The sequence below is a fragment of the Equus caballus genome, chromosome 2, assembly GCF_041296265.1.
Source record: "Equus caballus isolate H_3958 breed thoroughbred chromosome 2, TB-T2T, whole genome shotgun sequence".
NCBI classification, from domain to species: Eukaryota; Metazoa; Chordata; class Mammalia; order Perissodactyla; family Equidae; genus Equus; species Equus caballus.
Genome location: NC_091685.1, coordinates 33,478,082 through 33,490,676, shown reverse-complemented (window position 1 = coordinate 33,490,676; position 12,595 = coordinate 33,478,082). Strand labels below are relative to the sequence as shown.

At 37.3% G+C, this 12,595-nt stretch overlaps 1 protein-coding gene across 49 annotated transcripts in view; it reads right to left on the bottom strand.

Annotated features, from left to right (window-relative positions):
• The window catches only part of EIF4G3 (eukaryotic translation initiation factor 4 gamma 3), a 318,192-nt gene that overhangs the window by 10,483 nt on the left and 295,114 nt on the right, over positions 1 to 12,595 (bottom strand). For all 49 annotated transcript variants that reach the window (XM_070246686.1, XM_070246729.1, XM_070246689.1 and 46 more), the window contains 3 exons: positions 10,634 to 10,759; positions 8,686 to 8,767; positions 6,755 to 6,853 (listed from right to left, as the gene is read on the bottom strand). In XM_070246686.1, coding sequence (XP_070102787.1) covers positions 6,755 to 6,853; positions 8,686 to 8,767; positions 10,634 to 10,759 — 307 coding nt within the window. The remainder of the gene's footprint in view (positions 1 to 6,754; positions 6,854 to 8,685; positions 8,768 to 10,633; positions 10,760 to 12,595) is intronic.

The following is a 12,595-nucleotide window of genomic DNA, read 5'->3' as shown; positions in this document are numbered from 1 at the left end:
TCACTCTTAGCTGTGACACAGCTCTGAGGCAGCGTGCAAGTATGAGCAAGGGTACAATTTAGCTCCCCTTCTGCAGCCTATGGTTTAACATCAGTATGGCAAGAGAGCAGCTGTCAAAACTCTAGTTTTAGTTTTAAGTCCTCAAAACACCTCCTGACCGTTCTGAATCAAAGTGTGAGAAATCATGCCATAGTTGTTCAACTCTTCGATGGATAGTTTAAAAAAAATCAATAAAAAAATTATTGGTAATTTTCCAGGGTTTAAGGCAGTAAGGTATGTAGGTAGTTTCACTATGCAAAAACCATAAAAATTAAAGTATTAAAGATTATTAACTTAAGCTTTTCTCTAATAAGATTGTGATATATCCCTATACCCTCCCCAGACCCACAAAGAAAAAATTACCTTGAATTTTGTGAAAACAAAGTTTCATCCTATCATTTTAATTGTCGTTACCACTTACATAGCACTTCTAAATAATATTTTCCTATACAGTTTTAGAAACATGATTTGGTATGGCAGTTTTCTGACTCAATCTGGATAATTTAAATACTCCATGCTCCACACTTCAGTATACACCCAAAAGCAAAAGATGATTGTTGTAAGTTCTTTTAAGAACAGGCAATCAATTTTTCATAACATTGAAACATTCTTCAAATTTATTCTAATACTCCTAGGTGTTAGAACAGGTACACAATTGAATACCTCTTTGACCTAACACAAAGCTACAGAAATAAAGTCTGAGAGCACTTAACGAAAACAACAAAATCAAACATGAAGTACACTGCTCATTAATACACTATGACATAAAAACATTTGAAAATGAAAGGCTTTCCACTGCCAAAGGGAGTCAGTGGTGAATGTAGCGTTTGCAGAGGAACATTTCTTTCTCAGAAGCCCTGTGTTTCTGTGTCAGCTGTCTCATCTCCCTGGAGCCTAGAGGCTGGGATGCCAATTTCTGCATCAGTTCATCACGACCTCCTGTAGACTGTACCAGTTCCCAGAAAAAGAGCATTAAACTAATTATTTTAAAAGAAAGCTGAAAGTTAGGATACAGAAGTTTTCTGAAACCTCATTTTTCTAATTGTCTTTAAACACTTTTATTAATAACAACAACATCCATAAGTGATTGAGTACCTCTCTGGGCTCAGTGTTTCTTACATATTATCTCACTGAATCCCCATAAAAATTCTACAAGGTAGGTATTATTAGCATTTCATAGGGTGAGGAATCCGAGGCTTAGAGAAATCAAGTAATTTGCTTAAAGTGACATTAAGTGGTAGAAAACTGGACTCTGAAAGCAGCTTTATTTGACTTTAAACTAGGGTGCCATGTGTTTTAATTTCTCTTGGACACATACCCAGAAGTGGAATTCCTGGGTCATGGGGATTCTATAAGAAACCATCTGTATGCTACTTTCATTAATTACATCTTTATACATTGTGCATCCATTAACAAATTTATAATTGTTTTACAGATTTTCCTTTTAAATCACATAGGAAACAAAAAGAGGAGCTACAAACCAAAATCACAACAATACTTGCTTTTATATTTACCCATGTAGTTACCTTTATCAGTGATCTTTATTTTTTCCTATGGCTTTGAGTTACTGTCCAGTGTCCTTTTGTTTCAGCCTGAAGAACTCACCTGTGCACTTCTTGTAGGGGAGGTCTACTGGTGAACAAACTCACCTAGTTTTTAAATCTAGGAAGGTCTTAATTTCTACTTGATTTTTGAAGAAAATTTTGCCAGACGAAGAATTCTTGGTTGACAGTTTTTAAATTTCAGCACTTTAAATATATCATCCCAGTGTCTTTTGATCTCCATGGTTTCTGATGAGAAATTGGCTGTTAACCTTGCTGAGGATTCTTAGTATGTGATGACTCACTTCTTTATTGCTGCTTTCAAGATTTTTCCTGGGGCCAGCCCAGTGGCGCAGCGGTTAAGTGTGCACGTTCTGCTTCTCGGCAGCCTGGGGTTCGCTGGTTCGGATCCCGGGTGTGGACACAGCACTGGCTTGGCACGCCATGCTGTGGCAGGCGTCCCACATATAAAGTAGAGGAAGATGGGCAGCGATGTTAGCTCTGGGCCAGGCTTCCTCAGCAAAAAGAGGAGGACTGGCAGTAGTTAGCTCAGGGCTAATCTTCCTCCAAAAAAAAAAAAAAAAAGATCTTTCCTTTGTTTCTCTCTTCCATCAATTTCATTATAATATATGTTGGTGTAGATCTCTTTGAGTTTACCCTTAGAGTTTGTTGAAAATTTGGGAAGTTTTCGGCCATTATTTCTTCAAATACCTTTTTTTGGGGCACGTTTCTTTTCCTTCTGGGACTCCATAATGTGTATGCTGGTACACTTGCTGATGTCCCCTAGGTCCTTAGGCTCTGTTCCTTCATCTTGATTCTTTTTTCTTTCTGCTCCTCAAACTGAATAATTTCTTCTTGTAAAGCCTCTTTATATGTTTAATGGATTAATTTTTCATATGTATTACTACAATTTTAAGGTTGTTTTTTTTCAATTGCAGGGCCTAGCTTAAAGAATTCAATGATACTCATAGTTCCATATAACAATACCAGAAATTTCGTTAACAAAACAATAAATAAAAAAGCCTCTCTGTTGCAATAATTAAAGATAAATTTTCATGGCCATAAATTAGAGCCAAACCAGTGACTCCTGACTGGCTGAACAATTTCAATTCCTTATTTTCAAGTCCACTCATTCTTTCTTCTGACTGCTCAAGTGTGTAGTCGAACCCCTCTAATTTTTCATTTCAGCTATTGTAACTTTTCAGTTTCAGAATTCCTATTTAGTTCCTTTTTATACTTTCTATCTCTTTATTGATATTCCTGACTCATTCATACATCATTCTCCTGATTTCTTTTAGTTCTTTGTCAACGGTTTCTATCAGCAACTGAAGCACATTTAAGACAGTTAAAGTCTTTGGTATGTCCAATGTTTGGGCTTTCTCAGGGATGCTGTCAGTTTTTTTCCTATGAATGAGCCATTTTCTTGCTTCTTTGTATGCTTTATAATTTTTTTGTTGAGAACTAGACATTTTGACTATTGTAATGTGGTAACTCTGGACATCAGATTCTCTCCCTTCCCCAGGGATTACTGATGTCGTAGTCAACTGTTTGTTTAGACACTTTTAGACAAGGGTTACACTCCTTCTCATGTGTTGTCACTGAAGTCTCTGATCCATTATCTCTGCAGTCAGTCAGTGACCTTCCAGAGATTTCAGTGAATGCCTGGATCCAACGAGAAAATGAAAGGGGACTGGGGAAGACACAAATGTGTTGTGTTTCTTTATATTCTTTGACAGACACTATCCAGGAAGCTGCTTCAGCCTAAGGTGTTGAAACAAAGGCTAGGTCTTGCACTGGACCCTCAGTGAACTGCCAGGCAGATTAAAAGACACACCAGTCTTTGAAAAACAGGGTCTTTATTGCTCAACCTGGCACCCGAAAGCTGCACCAGAAAAGGACATACCAGACCCCAGCTGTCTGCCACAGGGCTGGGATCTGGTAGCTTCCAGGCAAAATGCCAAAAATCACTGAAATTTACCAGACTCTCTTTCCTCCAGCATTCCCCTGGCGCTGGTAGTGCATATGTTCAACTAGACTCCACAGTTCCAGAATAAGTGATTCTAACAGATCTTGTGAGCTCAATGGTTGTTTCAGTGGAGGGACTAATTCTGGAGTTTCTTACTCTGTCATCTGCCCTACATCCATACATTGACTTTTGAATGTTAAACTAACTGTACGTTCCTGTGATAAACTCTACTTGGTTATGATGTATTATCCTTTTTATACATTGCTGGATTTGATTTGCAACAATTTTGTTGAGAAATTTTACTCTATGTTAATTAGGAATATTGGTCTATAGTTTTCTTTTCTTGAAATGTCATTGTCTGGTTTTGTTACCAAAGTAATGGTGGCCTCATAATGAGTTGGGAAGTAGTCTCTCCTCTTCAATTTTCTGGAAGAATTGGTGTATAATTCTTTGCAGAATTGGTATTATTTCTTCCTTAAATATTTGGTAGAATTAATCAGTGAAACCATTGGGGCCTGGAGTTTTCTTTCTGGGCATGTTTTTAAATACTTCAATTTCTTTAATAGATATTCAGGTTATCTATTATTCTTCAGTCAGCTCTAGTAGTTTCTATCTTTCAAGATATTTTTTCATTTCAACTAAGCTGATGTATTTCTTGGCATAAAGATTATTCATAAAATTCTATTCCCATTATTAAGTGTAGAATCTGTACACATAAAATGTGTACAATGGTATCTCTCTCATTCTTTTTATTGGTAGTTTGTGCCTTCTCTTTTTCATTTTTTTAGTCTGGCTAGAGGTCTATCACTTTTATGTTCTCAAAGAACCAGTTTATGGCCAGCCCTGGTTGTCTAGTGGTTAAGCTGAGCGCACTCTACTTTTGCGGCCCAGGTTCGGCTCCCGGGCACAGACCCATACCACTTGTCTGTCAGTGGCCATGCTGTGGTGGTGGCTGACATACAAAAAGAGGAAGATTGGCAACAGATGTTAGCTCAGGGTGAATCTTCCTCAGCAAAAAAAGAAGGAAAAAAAAGGAACTAGCTTTTGACTTCACTGATTTTTCTATTTCAATGATTTCTGCTCTGATCTTCATAATTTCCTTTTTTCTATTTACTTTGATTTTTGTTTGCTCTTCTTTTCCTAATTTCGTAAGGTCAAAGGTAAGGCCACCGATTTGTGACCTTACTTCTTTTCTAGATACAGATGTTCAGTGCTAAAAATTTCACTCTAAGTACTGCTTTAGTTGCATCCTGCAGATTCTGATATGTTGTGTTTTCATTTACGTTCAGTTCAAAATATTTCTTACTAGCTTTATGATTTCTTGTTTGACTCATGGGTTATTTAGAAGTGTGTTAAGTTTCTAAATATGTGTTGCCCTTATTCTAAAAGGTTAGTTTAGTTAGACAATTTAGATTAACTGACATTTTCTCTGCTCTTTGAGATTATTCCACCTTCTGGCTTTCATTGTTGCTATTGCAAAGTCTATTTTTCCTTTGTAGGTAATGCGCTGCTTCTTTCCAGTTACTTTAAAATCTTTTCTTGGTCTTTAATATTATGCAGTTTCACTAAATGTAATTATACTGTGTGGTATACATGTGCTTTCTATACAGAGTCATAGATTTTATCAGTTTTGAAAAAGTCTCAGCTACAGTCTCTTCAAATACAGTCTTTTCCCCATTCACTGTATTTTCCTTTCTGGGACTCCAATTAAACATGTTAGATTTTCTCATTCTGTCCTCTAAATCTCCTTAGATCTCTTAGACTTCTACCCAGTTGTTTCTTTCTTTTTTTTTTTTCAAATCTGCCCAGTCATTTTGACTGGTCTATTCTTGTTTACTTATTTTCGTGATTCCCCCTTTTTTATACAGTGTAATTTTAAATTCTGAGTGATAATTTCATTATCTCAAGTCTTTGGGGGTCTAAATCTAGTATTTATTGTCTGTTTACTCTCACTCAGGGTTACCTGCTTCACAATATGTTACATGAACTCTGTTAACTCATATATTTACACAATGTTAATTTGTAGGAAATAAGAGGACTTAAGTTGAAGATGTTTCCCCCAAAGAGCATTTGGCCTGCTACTTCTTGAAACCAGGATAATGCTGAACTGGGACCTTTTCAACTTCTTCCAAGATCTCTGGCAGCACTTATATGGCATTGGGCAACAGCCCTTTCACATGCACTTACTGCTCAGAGCTCAAGTTTCATCTCTGGCTTTTCCTCCCCTTGTTCTTTTTGTTCCTTGGAAATTTCTTCCACTTTCTATGAGCACAGAAATGCAAGATAAATTATGGTTCACCTAGGTTTTAATTGTGGCAAGAATGCTAGTGTTCCTGTCTATCTAAACTATAACCAAAAGGAAGCTAAAGTCCATAGTAACCTAATACAATGTCATTATACAGCACAATATACTTACTTTAAATTCATTTTCAGATTGCTTTATTTTCTTTTTACCTAAGAGTAATTTTTTTTCTCCCTATTACTGATTTTGTTGGCTGTCTTACCTTTGATTTTCCTCATAGGTTTTAGGATTCTGACTTGCAGGATCATTTTCAGAGGAAGATTTTTGTTTTCTTTCTCTGTCACTCCTCCTAGTTTAATACTTTTATGGTTGCCTCTATCTGGTCCCCTAGAATTCTTTGTTTAGGAACTGATTATATTGACCATGGGGTCTTCTGCCTTTTTGTGGATTTCTAGATCAAGTCACCAAGTCAGTAGGAGTCTAGCTAAGGTTCTGGCTCTAAGACTGTCTACTTCTCTTGAACTTATTTATCTATGGAGTTATCACTTGTTTTCACGCAGTAAGCCTGTATCTAATCTTATATCGGTAAGAGGCATTCTAGTCCCTATTACCCAACAGAAATAACTTCTGGCTATCTCTGCCTGCTTTCAGACCCAGAGCTCATAAGACTTGCAGCTTTAACCCTATTACCCCTGCTTTATTTATCAGTATCATTTCTGCTTCATGAAGACATGTAGCATGTTTTCTAAGTAAGGCTAAGTCCTTTAAATTTTAATTTTTATCTATCATCTAATGAATGCACAGTTGGAGTGGTCTTAAACACATGGACTTAAAGGACAGCTTGACCATGATTCCTATCTTGGTCTAATTTTAATGATTGGAATATCAATGAAACTACCTTCAGTTCCTCTATGAAACAGATCAACCACTACCAAAAAGGCAGGCGCACACCTTGTTCTTACTCACCTGCTCCAAGAGAAAACTATGTACATCTTCCCCTTCTGGTAAAAAGTCCTTCCAGCTGAGGTCAGCCTCCCTCCATACGGCTCCCACTTTCTTATGGCTCTAAAACAGAGACAAGGCCAGTCCATTTACTTTCACAATAGAAGAAGGCTTGCTTGAAGAGAAGAGTGTGGGACTGTAAAGACTGAAAAGTCAAAACTTTTCCTTGCTGATATGAAGTTAATTTCTTAGGACGTTTATCTTTCAAACTGAGATGTCTGAATGTATGTAAATATAACAGTGAATGATCGAAGTATAGCTATTTAAGATTCAATAATTTCATTCCCAGATGACTAAACTGAGGATTTGCAAGCTGGTGCTTGAGATTTATGAACACAATCACCTAAAAAAATCCAATGCACAGAGTTTATAAATTTAACACTGTCTCTTTTCCTAGATAGTGCTATATGCATCTGCTATTAAAGCCATTCAACAAGCTTCACTGGAATTCCTCTTCATAGTGGATCATAATCATGCTGCCTAACATGAGAATGACTAAGGAAGGTGTTGCTCCTGACCCAGGAATGGGAAGTATTTCAAGAGTACCAAGTGCAAGTCTGAGCCCAAGAAACAACAGAGAAGAGCTGTTGTCAGCTTCGAAACCGGTGAGGAGGTGCAAGTGCACTGCCTCAAAAAAGTCTCAGTGATAAAGGAAAACGTCAGATTTTGAGGCTGCGGCTGTCATCTAAGGAACATGTATTCATTACTTCATAGAGAAACTTGCCCAACACATAGCTGCTAACTTGGTAGAAACAGGATTTAAACCCAGGCTGTCTTATTGCAGAGTTTATGCTCTATGATAATTTGCGTTTACTTAGGAGAAGTGTGAGAATTTGCTTTCTGTTTCTACAAACAAAAAGAATTTGAGTTTTAAATAAGGACTAAAGTTAAGTAGGAAGAAGTGGAGGAGGGAATTTTGGATCTAAAAATTAGAGTTCAATAAAAACTTCAGTGCCATCAAGCAAAGAGTATTCACAACAAATAGATAATCAGCTAGAACTAGAGACCAGGCTATTTAGAACACCTATCTGTGACTAACTGTTACACAAATGTGATACAGAAGAACTTCTGCAGATTCAGAGGGAGAAATGAAATGTTGAAAATTTTTTTTAATCAATGCCTATAAAACAATGAAAACTGGCTCTGGTTTGAGTAAGTCAGAAATCACTCCAACATTTTCACGAGTTGTGTCGTTCTGACGTCTCTCATCCAGGTGATGCTCGTCTGTGATGCTACACCACTTTCCCAAACCTCTCAGACCTCTAGCATCACACTGACGCGCTCTTTGGAAACTGCTGGTTTAGACTTGGCTGTCTCCCTCTGGAGTCCACAAATTCTTCAAAGGTTTAGTAATCTTTGCAGACTGAGATGGGGTCATAGAGCTTTGCATAAAATTATGCAGCATTTATTAAACTAAAATAAATTTAAGATACAAATTTACAATCCTGCAGAATCATTTTTACCACCTATTTCTAATGAGATTACCTAGTCATGATTCAAAAATAATAAAACTAATCATTTTATGAACCCTATCTTTCTCTGAAAGCAGGCGAGTTTTCATTGAAATCTATTAAAAAGTATAAATAATGTAGTCATTTTGTTTCAAGAGAAGAGAAAATTACTAGCTGCAAATAAAACATATCTTGAGATTTTTTAGAATTATACCAAATCTAGTTGAGATTAGATAATTCTTTCCCAAATTCCTAGTAAACAAAAGGACAAATATACCTCTGGAAGAAACTATATTGAAACAGAGACCTCACTCTTTTTTCAAATAATAAAAGGAAACCATTACTTGCACAGTGATACCTAACCTTTTCACAGATAACTCAAGATCAAAATCACTGCCTTTCCTAATATTTGCTGTTGAGTCTGACATTCAATTTAACACTTACCATTTGTTTGCACAGAAGGTGCAATATTTCAGAAAGCAAGATACCAGCTCTTCCAACAGGAAGTAAAGGTTTGCTAAATTCTCTGTAAAAGATAAGAGCAGTGATTAAATACCTTGAATAAATTCCCTGTTCTAGAACAGTAGGCAAACAATGTGTGTCAAAAGAACAGACACTGTGCAACCTAAATAACATTGGGCAAGCCAAAGCTCCAGTGCACGATCTAAGCAACTGTCAGCAGAAGTAGTTCAGAGACTTCAGGTCCACTTTATGCGTCATGGGGAAGTTGGAAAGGGCCTTTAGAATTACTGATTTTTGCCTTTTTCTTTAACTGCTTCAGTGACAGAAGCAATGCACAGATCAGTCTCAATAATCTATTTATGTAAACTCCACTTCAAGCTCCCTTAAGTAACAGGGACTTGTGAAGTTTAGTTATGAAGTGTTCTTAAGAAAGGAAGTTTTTCTTTAGAATATGGAAGAAACAGAAAGGGACCAATTTTTTCATAGTCTAGTCTAAATCAGTATTTCCCAAACTGTGTTCTACAGGATATCAATAATTATTCCCTAAAAAAGGATTCTACAGTCAATTAAGTGAGACAATGCGGAATTAAACAAAGCTAAATAGTTCTTATTTGTTGCTTTGATTTACTACAGGATTCTCATACTCTTTAAGGTGCTATAATACCCTTTGTGAATCTCAAAGCAAAGGGGACATAACAGTATGCAGAGTTTGACTATATGAATAGCTTTTTTTTTATTGAGTTAATGATAGGTTACAATCTTGTGAAATTTCAGTTGTACATTAATGTTTGTCATTCGTGTTGTAGGTGCACCACTTCACCCTTTGTGCCCACCCCCCACCCCACCTTTCCCCTGGTGTCCCCTAAACTGTTCTTAGTCCATAATTTTAAATTCCTCATATGAGTGGAGTCATACACAGATTATCCTTCTCTAGCTGGCTTATTTCACTTAACATAATTCCCTCAAGGTCCATCCCTGTTATTGCAAATGGAATGATTTTGTTCTGTTTTGCAGCTGAGTAGTAGTCCATTGTATATATGTAACACATCTTCTTTATCCATTCGTCTGCTGATGGGCACTTAGGTTGCTTCCACGTCTTGGCTATTGTAAATAATGCTGCAATGAACACTGGGGTGCATAGGACTTTTGGGATTGCTGACTTCACGCTCTTTGGATAAATACCCAGTAGTGGGATGGCTGGATTGTATGGTAGTTCTATTTTTAATTTTTTGAGGAATCTCCATACTGTTTTCCAAAGTGGCTGCACCAGTTTGCATTCCCACCAGCAGTGTATGAAGGTTCCTTTTTGTCCACAACCTCTCCAACATTTGTTACTATCAGTTTTAGATGTTTTTGTCATTCTAATGGGTGTAAGGTGATATCTCAGTGTAGTTTTGATTTGCATTTGACTATATGAATAGTTTTTAAGGAAATAATGTTTTGAAGAAGCATTTGGGAAATACTAGTCTGTACAATGTAGCAATTGCCCACTCATGTCCAAATCTAGGAATGCCTGAGATCTCAGTTCCTTTTATTACAATCCAAGCATGTACTATGCAGTTGTCACATCTGACAAGCTATTATGTGGAAATAGCACTTCTAACAGCATTGGAACAATGAAAGATATAAAAGTCAGATTAACATTAAGCTTCCAGGAGTAATTACCTTCCAGTTACATTACTCTAAAGCTCTATCTGCACTCCCTGCTACCCTCACTGGACTACAGGGTGATCAAATCCCCATCGCCTCTCCAGTGTAGATCTAGTATAATGGAACATTTTTATTCTGAAATTAGAAATCTTAAAGAGTCATAAGCTGCATTCAAGGGTCTCCAGAGACACCAAGGAAACAGCACTATGCTAGACAGCCAGCTGATGAGTTTTGCATGACTTAAACTTGATATACATCAAAATAAACAAGTACAACTTACATGATAAGTTCTCTCATGGATATTCCACCTTCTTTTAACATGGGGGTCACCAGTTCAGCAAGGTACAACCAAATATGGGGAATATCAATGGCCATGTCATCTGCCAATTCCAATGTTTCTGAAAAACTGAAAGAGAACAGGAAAAAAACTCACATGCAAATGTAATTCAAAAGTTAAGAATAATTAAAGAGACCAAAAAATCAGTCAGTCAAGAAATACCTATTAAGTGCTTGCTATGTTAAGCACTTTTCTAGGCATAAACTAACTGGTAAACAGATTCCTGCTCTCAAAGAGCCTGTATTAGCGTGGGGAGGAAGAAGAGCACAGACAAAAGCATACTTGCAGTTGGGCCTAATATTCTGAAGAACTTGAACTGTGCTATCAGGATATCCCAGGACAGGGTCGGGGGGGGGGGGGGGGGTGTCAGCAAATCCTTCTGTATGGAGGTGACATTTGAAAGGCTTAAATGATGAAAACTAGGCAGCCCCGTGAAGTTCTGGGGGAGGAGCTACTCAATTTAACCCCACACCATAAAGAGCTCACCACAGTTGACGATTGTATCCTCTGAGTCAGTCAGAGGCACTGATTAAAAACTTTATGTAATGCAGACCAGATGCAAAGAGATGAAAAAACAAAAATTCTTGTCCTTGAGGAACTTACAATGGGGGGGAAAACTGGATGGATATAAAAGAGTCTGACAACATTACTAATAACATGATCATTGGGACATGTTACAAACTCTGTACCTCTAAAGAAAAGCTAATGGAAGGGGCCGGCCCGGTGGCTGAATGGTTAAAGTTCGTGTGCTCTGCTGCGGCGGCCCAGGGTTTCGCCACTTCGAATCCTGGGAGCGGACATGGCACAGCTCGTCATGCCACGTTGAGGCGGCATCCCACATGCCACAATGAGAAGGACCCACAACTAAAAACACACAACTATGTACCGGGGTGCTTTGGGGAGAAAAAGGAAAAATAAAATCTTAAAAAAAAGAACAGCTAAGGGTTTCAGACTTTCATGGGATGAAATATTTCTCAATGTGACGTAAAATAATGGGATTTAAACTTAGGAAAGTCAAATGCAAAATAGCAGCATGGTCTTATTTAGGCTGAAAATCATACCTATTAATTTAGAACTTTAAAAAGATAATTTGAGACCATTAATTAGTTAATATACAGCAAATTAAAAGGTACAAAAGCAAAAGTAAATTTAACTATATAAGACATATACATAATTACAAGGAAATCCACAAAATAGTAAGGAAAGGGATGAATGAATGAAGGGACCATGGGCACGCAGTATTTGTCTTCACATCCTTTCAGATCTCTGAATACATAAAATGTGTGCTTTTTCACCGCAGTTCCAGTTTCTACTCAGAGTATGTCACTCTTTTTACCTGCCTCAGAAGCCCACGTTATTAAAATTTTTCACTTAAAACAAGGTACAACTACAAGGCAGGGTCACCCTTCTGAAGGTGCCATTCCAAAACAGTTTTCAGCTCAGTCACATTATTCAACTCTGGGCTTCCTGAATCCTTAATGCCAACTTTCTGACCTCACAATTTGCAATTTATTTGACATCTATTTGCTATACAACAGACACTTGACTCTTGTCTCATTATGTATATCTTTTAGCTCAGCTAATGTGCCACTGATGGAATATAACCTGGATGGACTCCGGAATTTCTGGTTGATGACCCTACAATGCCAATTCATGTTCCATGGGATAGCAGCACACAATTAAGCTGTTTAACGAGCTCATGAGACAACTACAGCCTTCCTGGTCTTTCAGCAGTATATCTACTGTTATTTTCACGTCCTATTACAACTAAAAGGTACCCATATTCTTGCCTTTGTTTTCTACTTCTTGATTAGTCAGTTCACCACGGGATAGTTGACAATCATTGGTTAAATTCATACTGCTGATAAAAAAAATATTTGGCTGAACATAAGATTTGTGTAGAAC